The sequence below is a fragment of the Dendrobates tinctorius genome, unplaced genomic scaffold (genome assembly GCF_039654945.1).
Source record: "Dendrobates tinctorius isolate UK_male_01 unplaced genomic scaffold, ASM3965494v1 ptg000049l, whole genome shotgun sequence".
In the NCBI taxonomy this organism is placed as follows: Eukaryota; Metazoa; Chordata; class Amphibia; order Anura; family Dendrobatidae; genus Dendrobates; species Dendrobates tinctorius.
In genome coordinates this window covers 10,822,282-10,836,900 of record NW_027361717.1, presented here as the reverse complement: position 1 = coordinate 10,836,900, position 14,619 = coordinate 10,822,282, and the positions used below count along the sequence as shown (strand labels likewise).

Here is a 14,619-nt window from a genome sequence, read left to right as displayed (position 1 = left end):
CTGGTCCATTTCTCGTCGTCGGCTTCCTGCTGGCACCGACAAGCGACTCCATGGACGCTGGCGGAAGATGTCACCCTCGCTGCGTGTGACAGGTAAGTGACGACCCCCGACCGCTGCTGCATCGCTGTGAGATCTGCCTGTTTGGCAGCTCACTAGCGACCATTTAGCAATGCAAAAGCGATCCTGACCGGGTCGTATCGTTGTCGGGATCGCTGTGCATCGCTAAATGTAAGGGGACCTTTACTGACCTTAAAATAAATTTAAAGTAAAGTCCAATTACTTTTGTCAAATATAAATACTTTGCACAGATGGGGAGAATTATTGAAGGGTTTGTGTCGGCATATTCTCCAAACAGCTAATATGACATCTGGTTTGGATCGTGTATGGGTCAAGTCAATTGCAATTGAATCTGCTGACTATACTCCTGAGTTCCCAGCGAACAGTTGTTACTCCTCATAAACCACTGCTTGACAGGGCATTAAAAGGAGTGAAAAATTTAGATGTAGATGGGGAGCGCCAAACTGTGCAGGAAAAGAATAGCTACTCTGCGGAGCATGATTGCAAAGGTAAAAATCCAAACAAGCATCACCCATGTTTTGTCATAAGTCACCATAGACATGACTTTTTTCGATAATGTCCATGGCCATTAAACCGGATCCTTAAAACTTCAGCACTGGAATGTCATTTACAGTTTATGAGTTACGAGATCTTTATATGTCCTCCCAAATAACAAGAGCCTGACTCATAGAAGATCTTTAGAGATACTTCCTTACTGCACAAAGAAATCAGAAGACAGTAAAAAAAAATAATATGTTAATCAGCATTACCCTTGTGATTCAACAGAATAAGTCACATTTCCAAGAACTGTTACTGGATCCCAGTGCAGAAAATGCTTCAAGTTGATAGAGACAATGGAAATATTTTCAGGAGCTGGAAGTAATTGTTGGTCTGAAATGAAAAATTAGAAAATAAGGTATTATATTAGATGCAGACTCTTCAGTTCTTATATTCATGTTACTAAAGTCATATACAAACATAGCAGAAAAAAAGCTATGCCATTTTTGCAACAAATTTAAAGAAAAGCCACAGTGTACCAAGGCCATATTAGTATGTATTCTCATCAGGTTTAGCTGCACATTTGTGCGAAGTTTAAAAAATGCAATTAAATCCAATGTAACAAACTGACAACTCTGATAATAATCAGCATGCCCTTAAATTCTTGTTCATTTTTCAGATTTGAATGGGGTTTTAAAAAAAAAAAAAAAAAAAAGGTCAGTTCAATATAAAACGTCCACTGCTGGGAACTGTACATCAGCTTCTATTCCATAAATAATAGCTGGTGCTCAGTACTCAGCAGCGGCCACTCCATATGAAATTGAGCGTTACCTATCAGCTCCATTAAGTATTTACGATCCAGCAGCCACTAGAGCTAATAAGAGTTAGTCGTGTAGGGGAGTGACGAATGTCAGACCACCATCAATCTAATATCAATATTGTATGGACAGAAAACCCCTTTAACAGCCTGCACCTACAAACAGCCTGCTTAGGTGAGAAAGTGCCAGAAGTGTGATGTGGCCCTCCTTGGTAGCTATCAGTGAGGCACTCATATTCTGCGCCCTGGCATGAAATTATCGGTCCTGGTTGGATGTGTGAACTTATGCTGTGTGGGTCTTACACCCGTGCAGGCTGCATGTAGCCGGTGTTGTGGGCTGGCCAGGACATGATGTTTTACAGTTCAATGAGAGAGACTTCCATTCCACAATAAACTCTTCACTGAACAGTAACTTGGTAAGGGTTATATAAAAGTGATGGTGGCTACAAGGTCTTATGTCCGTTTCCTTTCCAGTATGAAGTATTATACCACAAAGTATCCTTCCTGCTTAGAATATTCCAGAGCTTTCAAGACACACTGTTTCTCCCTACTTCGCCTCAACCCAGCTTTAACGTTACAGTCTGGATCAATAAGCCTCCTTAGTTGCTCAGCATTTTGGTTACCTATTTCATCCACTACTGGCGCCCTGGATCTACCGCTCGGGACCCTTCACTAGTCCCTGTCTCTCAGTCCTGCCAAGGCCTGTTACATTCTGCATTACAAGCTCATGATCTCCTGTATATGCGTCCTCTCCCAGGACTCAGCTCCAGAAGGCCGTTTTGTCTTGTCGGTCACTTTTTTTTGGATTGCACTATCCCTTCTTCGTAATCTCCACTTAGTCAGGGTCACCTTTTATGCAGCTCTGCTCACTATAGACTCTAAACCTTATCTCCCTAACTAACAGGAAACCAGTTCCTTTCATTGACACTAACCCGTCCCATTATGGGCTAGTACCAAACATTCACTCCATCTTAGGCTAGTTTCACACTTGCTTTTTTTTGCAGCGCGTTTTTCCCGCAAAAAAACGCATTGAAAAAACGCATACAAAAGCATACAACTGCTGCGTTTTTTTCAAGCATTTTTATGAGCATGCATGAAAAAAACGCAGCGTTTTTATGCGTTTGTATGCGTTTTTAGTGCGTTTTTACCGCGTTTGCGTTTTTTCCAACATTAGGTGGCCCCTCACACTAACCCAAACCATGACTTTAATAACCCTAACCCTGACCCTAACCCTAACCCTGACCCTAACCCTTAACCAAACCATACTTAACCCTAACCCAAACCCTAAACCCTAACTAACCCTAACCCTAACCCTAACTAACCCTAACCCTAACCCTGACCCTAACCCTTAACCAAACCATACTTAACCCTAACCCAAACCCTAAACCCTAACTAACCCTAACCCACCCTAACCCTAACCCTAACCCTTAACCAAACCATACTTAACCCTAACCCAAACCCTAAACCCTAACTAACCCTAACCCTAACCCTAACCCTGACCCTAACCCTTAACCAAACCATACTTAACCCTAACCCTGACCCTAACCCCAACCCCAACCCTGACCCTGACCCTTAACCAAACCATACTTAACCCTAACCCTAACCCCAACCCTAACCCTGACCCTAACCCTAACCCTAAACCCCTAAATTCCATGGTTAAAAAAAAAAAACGCATGTGCAAAAAAACGCATACATGAGCATGCCAGTGCGCATGTATGCGCATCCATAGGCTATAATGGCCATTTTTAGCGCAAAACGTGCGCATATGTGCGCATGCGCTTTTTTGCAGGGCCAAAAAATGCAATATGCTGCGTCTGGAAAATCCAAACGCACACCCCAAAAAAACGCAGCGCATGAAAATCGCATACATGCACTTACCAGCGCGCAGGTATGCGCACCCATGTTAAATATAGGGGAAAAAACGCATGCGCAGGTATGCGTTTTTTTCCAGCGCTAAAAAACGCAAATGTGAAACCAGCCTTACACTACCTATCTTACATTGTATATTACCTAATAACACTGCTACACACTAGGCATAGTATACTTACAATACTTATCACACTCTATACATTACAACTTATATGACACAATATATGCAAGAGACGCATGGCATAATACAAACACAACGTGACTGGTGTCTTGAGGGGGTAGGAATGACAGTCAACTACCCTTACATTCCTCCCCTCTTTTACAATGGTCATCCTCAACCATTTCATAGAATCATAGATAGATTTGAATGTCTGGAAGACGCTGTCATGCTGGGTGAAGCATAAGTAAGTGCACAACAATGGTAAGAGGGAAGGGGGAGCCCAAACAATAGGAAAGATGGGAGTGGAGACCCCTGAGGCAGATCTAAAATCACTCTGTCTGCCCTAAACATCCCTATATAGGTTCTGCACCTATCGCCAAGCAAGAACCTAATCCCTGCCTGACCCTAGCGATAGGCCCCACATAGGGAGGGGATGGATTGGCACTAGTAAGTCCCCACTAAAACTAAAGACAGAGAGAGGGCAAATGGATGTGGGGAAACACTTAGCTTGAGAAGACAACCCAGATGTCATGCCAGCAATCCTCCAAGGGTCCTCAGAGAAAGACACTCACCGACTGCTAGAGCTTCCAACAAGACTGAGGCAAATATGAGCTAACATCTGCACCATGCTGCAGCAATTGCATGTATTTAAACCTCCTGCACAGGTGGGTGAGGTAACTATTGGGTCCTAGAAGAAGGATATCGCTCCATAAACAGAGATGCAAAAATCAAGAAGGTGCTTGAGCTAAACGCAAAGACCTTCTACAGCCGGATCCTAGATGACTGTCTGTCACACCTGACACACCCGTGACAATACCACACAAAAAATAACAAAAAATTAATAAAATTCTCTTTCCAGAAGGCAAACAAGATCCTTTTCCTTGGTGGGTCAGTATGACCCTGGTCCCATTGTGCTGGGACCCTAGAACAAAGAGTTCAAGTTTCTGTTTATGAAGGAGCCCTCTGGCAAATACAACAATGGCCCCAGCAGTTCCTGAGGCAGATCCCTCACCTTCAGCCCGTTGGGACATCGGGTCGCCCTTACTCCTCCTCCCAAAACATGGGCCCTTTTGACAAGAACACTGTCCATTGACACCCTGTCAGTCAGTCTTTCGCATCCCCGTGAATGCAGCGGACGCCCACCAGTGATTAAATGGAGAGGGAGTGTGGTCCTCAGGACGGTCATCAAACTCCCTAAGTCTAGTAGTCCAGTCATTTGCACACCATTCACATTTATGGGACAAGCTTGTGGACAGTCCACACTGCAGGCCAGAAATGCATAGAATGAACACCGGCATCCCATGCTACAGTTTGCTCAATGGTCAGAGGACAATGGGAAGCTATATGACTTGGGCCGTGACATCCCCAGCAAATTACATCCCCAGATGAGACCCTCAGCATGACCTCCACCGCCCCCTTGAACTCCCCACTCCCTTTTTAGCCTTTGCCCACTGCTGGGACCCCATCATGGAGTGAGCTGCTTCCCAAGGAACCCTTGACCCTAATACCTTCCGACCAAGGCATTGGCAACCCAAATCTGCATCGGGCATGGAAGGGAGTGCACGAACCGGTCCATTACAACTCACTCTACCATCTCCGTAGGGGTAGAGGACTCTGGCTGCAACTATTTTGAATAATTTGCAGCAGATCAAACATTTGAGAGCGAGGGGGTTTGTTACGGTGATATGCCCAGTGGTGCCCTGACAGACATCGTCACCTCCAAGCAAGCCAAAATTTCCATTTTAAATTTTTCATATTCTTTGGTGTCAGATAAGTCTAAGTCATAGTAGGCCTTTTGTGGTTCCCCGTTAAGTATGGCACCAGGACTTACACCCACTGTTCTGGTGGGAGTTTCTTTTTTTTGACAAACTTTTCAAAAACGGTTAAAAAGTCCTCAATTTCATCTCTTGGGATAATTTTCTGCAAGGCTCTCTTCACCACTTTCCAGATAGAAAAATGATCAGCTGAACCTTGGAGTCAGAGCTGCCACCATGCCATAATCAGCCTCAGTGAGTAATTCAATCTGCTGCTGTTGCATAAACAGCTTATTTGACTCCTCTAATATCAGCTGTTGCTGCTGGGCTTTTATGAGGTGTTTAATCAGGTCCTCCATGCTGTCTAATGTTCCTCTCTGGCTCATAGCCACTTTCACTCAAGATATGTAGTACTTCTGTAACAGTCATACGTGTTCCCTGGTAATGCTGCCCGCACTTCTAACACCAAATGTAACAATGCTACCCGCTTGGGAGCGATATGAAGTATCACAGGAACCATTTGCATTTAAATGTCCGGCTTGTTTAGTCTTCATAACCATATCACAGGAAAGCTCAAATACAGCCTTTGTCCTTCACAAAGTGAAACATAAAGTAAAGAGTCCATACAATAGTGCTGGTTTGCCCACTTGGCACAGAGACCAGTTTCTTAAGGTACTGTCACACTTAGCGATGTACCAGCGATCCCGACCAGCGATATGACGCGGTCAGGATCGCTGGTGCATCGCTAAGTGGTCGCTAGTGAGCTGCCACACAGGCAGATCTCACCAGCAACATCGCAGGGGTCGGGGGTCGCTACTTACCTGTCACACTAGGCGATCCTGCGTCCTCCCGCCCGGCTCCACGCGTCGCTCGTCTCTCCACAGGAAACGCCGCAGGAAGCTGACGACGAGAAGCGGTCCAGGACGTTCTCGCGCGATCAGCGATAACCAGCGGGGGAGAGGTCGGAGGTAAGTATCAGACATAATATCGCTAGCAATATCGCTATAACGTCACAAGTTATAGCGATATTGCTAGCGATATCGCTTAGTGTGACAGTACCTTTAGTCCTTTAGCCACACAATCCAGGAGGTCTGCAACCTCCACACACACTGACTACTATGAGACAACCAGGCCTCATTTTACAAAGTGAACCACACCTAGGGGTGAGGATATGATGAGCAGCCATTCAGCTGCTCATAACCTTTCATGGCCGATTAACCCCTTTTAGTCCTATAAGTTCGAAAGCATTTCTCAAGGTTTATCTCCCATTCACTATGTGTCTAGCAGTACTCATATAGAAATAGATTGGAACTTATAAAGTACCTGAATGGAATGCCATACAGAAATGTATGGTCCAAAATATGGAAGTCTGAGCATCTTTACAGAGTGCAGGTATACACAAATGTGAAAGATTCGAAATTGAGAGAAATTCATGTATCCTGTCTGAAACTTTTATAGCAGTCTATAGTGTACAAATGGAACACATTAAGGGGGTTATTTCATCTTAAAGGCTGTGTTTTTAAATGTTTTTGAAGCGTTTGTGCTGGATCAGACGCTTCAGAAATGCTTAAAAGAAGCTTCCCATTCAATTTTTGTCTTTTTGTGCCAATGCATGCGTTTTTTTTCGCTCAGAAAACGCTTAGCGGCTAAAAACGCAGCATGCTCATTATTTTCCGCATAGGTCCGCGTTTTTGGCTATTTCCAATGTTCCCAGAAACCGCACAGAAAAAAACGCATCAAAACGTGTGGTTTTTGTGCAAAAATCACACAAAAAAAGCGCGGAAATAAAACATGCGGTTTCTGGGAAGAAGTCCGGTTTTCTGAGCGTTTAAAAACGCTAACGTGGGCACATATCCAAAAAGCTATAATTACAAAGTGCTTGCAAAAGCAATCAACTTTGCTATTTACCTCTTATTAAAAATCCCCTCCACTGCCAAGAAAAGGAGGTATTTTTAATGCTTACTGGTTGTTTGCCTAGGTTATCAGTCACCATTGCAGTTCATCAGTGTTGGCTGGTATCCTTGGCAAGGAGCACAGCGCTTGCAAATCTTTGCTATATATCTTGTAAGTGCTGCTCTGAAGCTGGGCAGAGCCTTAGATCAGTGGCAAAGCAGTCTACAATTGCACCATGGAAGAATTCACAGTTCAGGACAACAGCAAAAGAACAACACCATCCTGAATAGATATGAGTGAACCCAAACTGTAAAGTTCGGGGTTCGCATCAGAGACAAGACACCTACTGTCCAATGCTGAACTTTGAATACGGACTTCCCATGGTAGTCCGTTTTAGTATTTGCAGTTTGGATGCTGAATAAAGCTTGTTGAAAGGCTGCAGCATAGCCAAGCAACAAGCTTTCCGGCTGTGGGCACTTCAGCAGCCATCACAATCATGCTGAGTATTGGCATGATTTTGTTTGGCCAGCACACCACGTAACCCGGTCTATATAACCGCTGGATCACATGTTGCACTGCCATTCTGTTCTAACATAGGGACAGGACGTGGCTTATGTGAGGGATAGTGTTAGGTTCTGTAAGGGGGACTCTGAAAAACAGCCTCATTGGGGGTACTCTGCAAACAGCCTTGTTGGGGTTGCTCTGCAAAAAGCCTTGTTGGACCTACTCTGCAAAACAGCTTCTGTGGGTGTGTAATACAAGCGGCACTGGGGTGGTAGTCCGGACCGAGCTCACCCACTAAACACAGTCTGTAGACACCCCGGCCCCTTGTACATGCAATCTGGGATGGATTTAGTCTTTCCCCCAAACAGAGTTACCTTCTCTTTCTTCTGGTCACAACAGTCTGGGCAATTAAGAGTCCAGGGATGCAGCTGTATTCCAACAGGGAACAGTAACTTTTTTATTGAACGAAGTTGAAGAATGGACTTGAAAGACAAATTCAACATGGGCTTTCTTGCACTTTCCCTGACGTTTAGTGCAGTCGCACCCACAATGGCCGCAGCAGCCAAAGTTCATAGTAAACTGCTCTTTGGAATCTGGGCATCTGAGACCCCTTCAGCGAAGGCCCCTTCAAAGTCCTGAGGGCCTGTGTTGTAATCCTTTAGTTTGTAAAGGTTTTTGGTCTTGGACATCAGAGCTCTCTCATCTGGGAATCTGGCAATGTCCCTCTTGTTGTCTACCTCTGCCCTGGCTGACACTCCGGGCACAACTCAAGGGAAACAGCAGCTTCCATTCTCTGCTGCTGACTCAGACCTTCACATTTAACCATTGCTGTCCCTAACTAGACAGGCATTTAAAGGAGAACACTATAAGACAATTTGATTCACATGACATGACATAACACATAACAAAACATTACAGAATGTAACATGGGTACATAGGAAGTGTACAGGGGAGTCACCCGGCAGAAGGCGGGGGTGCAACTGATAGGACCGTCCATCTCCTTACAGGTGTATTCCGCAAAACAGCTTCATTGGAGGTACTCTGAAAACAGTCTATTTGGGGGTACTCTGCCAAACAGCCTCGGTGGGGGTACTCTGCAAAACAGCTTCTGTGTGGGTACTGTATACAGACCGTGTGTGGGGAAGGTGACCTGATGGACGGACGTGTCAGTGGGGAGAAGGGATGGTTTGTGCAATATAGACGGACATTGGTAATGACAGAAGGGAAACTGCTGCGGGAAGATGGAAAAGGAGTGCAGTACCTAGATTTGACCACAAGATGGCAGAGGGGAGCATGAGAACAGGACTTGTCAGCAGCTTAGGGCTACGGAAACGCTTAGTCATGGGGGGCGGGGAAATAGGAACCCAGGAGGGAAATTCCTGAGGAAGGGGATAAATAGGACAGGACAGGGTTCCAGGCTAAGCTAGTCCCGGGAGGAGCTCAGGAGAATACTCAGTACGGAGGACTGACAACGGTGGAGAGCTCGACCAGGGGAATGATAGGAAGAGACAATCAGGTGGGGGTGGCCCTGACACAAAGAACCGTATGACAGACGAGGCCCCGGGGATACCGATTGGATGACGACCTCGGACAGGTGAAGCGCTGGTGGTAGATAGGTCTAGGACAGCCCCAGCGAAAGATCCGCGAGGACCATCACTACGACTGAAGGAAGGTGAAGGTACCCGGGCCTGAATACGGAGAGCTGTAAAGGAGCTGCGGTGTATGGCTAGGGTCGTCAGGAGGACGGCCAACAAACTCGGACCTGTTGCAACTAAAATCTGCCGCCGTCTCATGTCTGTGTCATCTGATCACGGTAAGCAGTGGACCACCCCCCAATCCGGGCCATTACTACACGTGTGATACTCTGCACTTTCTTGGGGTACAAAGAATGAAGAGAGCATCAAATAGGGGACGTGACTGTGATGCTTCTGTTGGCATAGCTACAGTGGGTACAGAAAGTATTCAGACCCCTTTAAATTTTTCACTCTTTGTTTCATTGTAGCCATTTGGTAAATAAAAAAAAGTTTATTTTTTTTCTCATTAATGTACACTCTGCACCCCATCTTGACTGAAAAAAAAAACAAATGTAGAAATTTTTGCCAATTTATTAAAAAAGAAAAACTGAAATATCACATGGTTATAAGTATTCAGACCCTTTGCTCAGACACTCATATTTAAGTCATGTGCTGTCCATTTCCTTGTGATCCTCCTTGAGATGGTTGTACTCCTTCACTGGAGTCCAGCTGTGTTTAATTAAACTGATAGGACTTGATTTGTAAAGGTACACACCTGTCTATATAAGACCTCACAGCTCACAGGGCATGTCAGACCAAATGAGAATCATGAGGTCAAAGGAACTGGCCAAGGAGCTCAGAGGCAGAATTGTGGCAAGGCACACATCTGGCCAAGGTTACAAAAGAATTTCTGCAGTACTCAAGGTTCCTATGAGCACAGTGGCCTCCATAATCCTTAAATGGAACAAATTTGAGACCACCAGAAGTCTTCCCAGACCTGGCCGTCCAGCCTAACTGAGCAATCGTGGGAGAAGAGCCTTGGTGAGAAAGGTAAAGAAGAACCCCAAAATCACTGTGTCTGAGCTCCACAGATGCCGTAAGGCGATGGGAGAAAGTTCCACAAAGTCAACTATCACTGCAGCCCTCTACTAGTCAGGCCTTTATGGCATAGTGGCCTGACGGAAGCCTCTCCTCAGTGCCAGACATATGAAAGCCCACATAAAGTTTGCTAAAAAAACACATGAAAGACTCTCAGACTACGAGAAATAAGATTCTCTGGTCTGGTGATTTGAAGATAGAACTTTTTGTTGATAATTCTAAGTGGTATGTGTGGAGAAAACCAGGCACTGCTCATCACCTGCCCAATACTATCCCAACAGTGAAACATGGTGGTGGCAGCATAATGCTATGGGGGTGTTTTTCAGCTGCAGGGACAGGACAACTGGTTGCAATTGAAGGAAACATGAATGCACCCAAGTACAGAGATATCTTGGATCAAAACATGTTCCAGAGTGATCTGGACCTTAGACTTGGCCGAAGGTTCACCTTCCAACAAGACAATGACCCTAAGCACACAGCTAAAATAACAAAGGAGGGGCTTTAGAACAACTCTGTGACCATTCTTGACTGGCCCAGCCAGAGCCCTGACCTAAACCCAATTGAGCATCTCTGGAGAGACTTGAAAATGGCTGTCCATCAACGTTCACCATCCAGCCTGACGGAACTGGAGAGGATCTGCAAGGAAGAATAGCAGAGGATCACCAAATCCAGATGTGAAAAATTTGTTGCATCATTCCCAAGAAGACTCATGACTGTACTAGCTCAAAAAAGTGTTTCTACTCAATGCTGAGCAAAGGGTCTGAATACTTATGACCATGTGATATTTGTTTTTCTTTTTTAATAAATTTGCCAAAATTTCTACACTTCTGTTTTTTTTCAGTCAAGATGGAGTGCAGAGTGTACATTAATGAGAAAAAAAATGAACTTTTTTGAATTTACCAAATGACTGCAATGAAACAAAGAGTGAAATATTTAAAGGGGTCTGAATAATTTCCGCACCCACTGTATTGCAGGGAGAGGATGTGATCGCCCTGTGCCTGCTACACACCCAAATGAAATACCTTTCTCTGGTGCACGCAGGTGACAAGGTGTTCTGCATAATTTCATAGGCCCGAGTAGCTCTGGACAAATGGTGAGGCCAAAAGAAATAGAGGCGGTTTTAAATTGGATGGCTGAGAGTGCCTCTAGTTGCTTCGTTTTGTCTTCCACCGGGTCCACTGCTGAAAGCACAGAGTTTGCACCTGTGGCCCATGGGTATCTGTCTTCCACCTCATCCCCTCGCAATTCAGGCAGTCTGAACCCCAAGTCATGCACCAGTCACTTTTGCTTTTAGATAACTTTGCTGGCTATAGTTCCATAGCCAATCCACCTGGCCCTGCCCCACAAGTGGAAAAGATTGAGTGCACTGATGCCCAACCACTTGTTCTGTTTGAGGATGAGTATGTGGAAGGGGTAGTGCGAGCAGTCAGTGGACCACCACAGCACATCTCTGATGATGATGGCTAAACACAGGTGCCAACTGCTGTGACTTTCTGCAGCATGCAAATCGGCAAGGAAAGCAGGGGTGAGGACTGGGTGGAAGATGATAATATGATGAGGTCCTAGTCAAGGCCAACCGAGTGATGTGGACAGTTCGGAGGAAGAGGTGATGATCACGCTGCCCCAGCTGCATAGATAAACAGGGAGCAGGGTGCAGAAGCAGAGCGGCCAGTCCCTAGCCAGTATGTCAGCTGCCACTGCCAACCGCGCCAATTAACTAAGCACCCTAAGCCAAGCTCAAAGGAGCTCCCTGGCATGGCATTTCACAAGAAATGTACTGAAGACAAGACACAGCTTGCACACTGTGCCATCAGAGCCTGAAGTGAGGCGTAAATATTCTTAACCTGAGCACCAGCTGCATGACGAGGGATCTGAATGCAATCTACCAGCTGCAGAGGAGTACACACCTGAAAAACTAGGAGAGGTATGAGGCTTCCCCTGCAGTCTAGTTTCCAAAATGGGGTCACTTGTGGGAGTTTTCCACTGTTTAGGTACATCGGGGGCTCACCAAACGTGACATGGCGTCCGATCTGAATTCCAGCCAATTTTGCATTGAAAAAGTCAAACGGCGCTCCTTTCCTTCTGAGCTCTGCCATGCGCCAAAACAGTGGTTCCCCCCCACATATCAGGTATCAGCGTACTCAGGACAAACTGCACAATAACTTTTGCAGTCCAATTTCTCCTGTTACCCTTGGTAAAATAAAAAAAATTGAACCTGAAGTATTTTTTTTGTGAAAAAAAGTTAAATGTTCATTTTTTTTTTAAATATTCAAAAAATTCCTGTGAAGCACTTGAAGGGTTAATAAACTTCTTGAATGTGGTTTTGAGCACCTTAAGGGGTGCAGTTTTTAGATTGGTGTCACTTTTGGGTATTTTCTATCATATAGACCCCTCAAAGTGGCTTTAAATGTGAAGTGGTCCTTAAAAATAAAATGGTGTTGCAAAAATGAGAAATCGCTGGTCAACTTTTAACCCTTATAACTTCCTAACTAAAAAAAATTTTGCTTCCAAAATTGTGCTGATGTAAAGTAAACATGTGGGAAATGTTACTTATTAAGTTTTTTGTGTGCCGTATCTCTGTGATTTAAGGGCATAAAAATTCAAAGTTGGAAAATTGCTAAATTTTCAAAATTTTTGACAAATTTCCATTTTTTTCACAAATAAACGCAAGTTATTTGAATGAAATTTTACCACTAACATGAAGTACAATATGTCACGAGAAAACTGTCAGAATCACCGGGATCCATAGAAGCGTTTCAGAGTTATTACCTCATAAAGGGACAGTGGTCAGAATTGTAAAAATTGGCCCGGTCATGAACGTGCAAACCACCCTTGGGGGTTAAGGGGTTAAGCAGTCTGTTAAAGGCGCGGACAGGGTTGCAAAGTTGGGAATGAACCGCCTGTAATATCCCACCAAACCTAAAAAGGCTTTTACCTGTTTTGTTGTGAGGGGACGGGGCCAGTTCTGAATTGCCTCCACTTTGTTTACTTGAGGCTTGAAAACTCCTCTCCCAATGACGTAATGAGTGGGAAACTACATCCTTGCTTTGATTACAGGGGTCTTAATGCCATCACCATTAAGAATAAGAATCCTCTGCCCCTGATATCAGAGCTGTTTGATAGGTTACGGGGAGCGAGGGTGTTTTCCAAACTTGATCTGCGGGTGGCTTACAACCTGATTCGCATCCGTGATGGGGACGAATGGAAGACGGCATTTAACACCAGGGACGGGCACTATGAATACCTGGTGATGCCCTTCAGCCTCTGTAATGCCCCAGCCATCTTCCAAGACTTTGTGAATGATATCTTCCCTGGATATGCTTACCACCTTGGTTGTAGTCTATCTGGATGATATTCTCATCTGCTCTCCAGATATTGACTCCCACCGGAGAGATGTTTGCAAAGTTTTCGATCGCCTGCGGGCAAACTCCCTCTATGCCAAGTTGGAGAAGTGTGTGTTTGAGCAGGAGTCCTTGCCTTTCCTGGGCTATATCATCTCCGCCTGGGGGTTGGCCATGGATCCTGCCCAGCTACAGGCGGTGATGGATTGGCAGGAACCTCATTCTCTCAAAGCGGTGCAGCACTTCATGGGGTTCATAAATTACTATCGCCAATTCATCCCCCACTTCTCGACTTTGGTAGCACCCTTGGCAGCCCTCACCAAGAAGGGTGCAAATCCCAAGATGTGGTTGGAACCGGTCTCCAATGCCTTCTCCTCCATTAAGTCCCATTTCGCTAGCACTCCCATTCTACATCGCCCCGATGTAGATAAGCCCTTCATTCTGGAAGTGGATGCATCTTCGGTCGGTGCTGGAGCGGTCCTGTTTCAGAAGGACACGCATGATCGGAAGCACCCATGGTTCTTTTTCTCCAAGACCTTCACACCGGCGGAGAAGAATTATGCCATCGGGGACAGGGAGTTGCTAGCGATGAAGTTGGCCTTCTCGGAGTGGAGACACCTCCTGGAGGGGGCTAGCCACCCTTTCCAGGTGTTCACCGACCACAAAAACTTGGTGTATCTGCAAACAGCCCAGCGGCTAAATTCTCGCCAGGCCAGATGGTCTTTGTTCTTTTCCCGGTTCCACTTCACCCTCCATTTTCTCTCCGGGGAGTTGAACGTTCGGGCCGATGCGCTCTCCCGCTCCGTGGTGTCATCGGAGGAAGAGGAGGAGGAGCCTCGGCTGATCGTCCCATCCGAGAGCCTGAGGACTGTGGCTACGGTTGCCCTTGAGTCAGTACCTCCGGGCAAGACATTTGTCCCTGCCCGTCTGCGACCGGAGGTCCTCTGTTGGGCTCATTCGTCCAGGGTGGGTGGACCTTTTGGAACAAAACGGACCTCTGTGCTTCTGACGAGGACGTACTGGTGTCCGCATATGGCCCGTGATGTCAGGGACTATATTCAGGCGTGCGTCTCTTGCGCCCAGAATAGGTCCTCTCGGCAGCGGCCCGCTGTGC

The 14,619-nt window shown here is 45.7% G+C and overlaps 1 protein-coding gene across 1 annotated transcript in view; it reads right to left on the bottom strand.

Moving 5' to 3' along the window:
• IL20RB (interleukin 20 receptor subunit beta) overlaps nucleotides 1-14,619 on the bottom strand; it is a 170,916-nt gene that overhangs the window by 142,258 nt on the left and 14,039 nt on the right. The window contains exon 2 of the mRNA XM_073576507.1: nucleotides 828-948. Coding sequence (XP_073432608.1) covers nucleotides 828-948 — 121 coding nt within the window. The remainder of the gene's footprint in view (nucleotides 1-827; nucleotides 949-14,619) is intronic.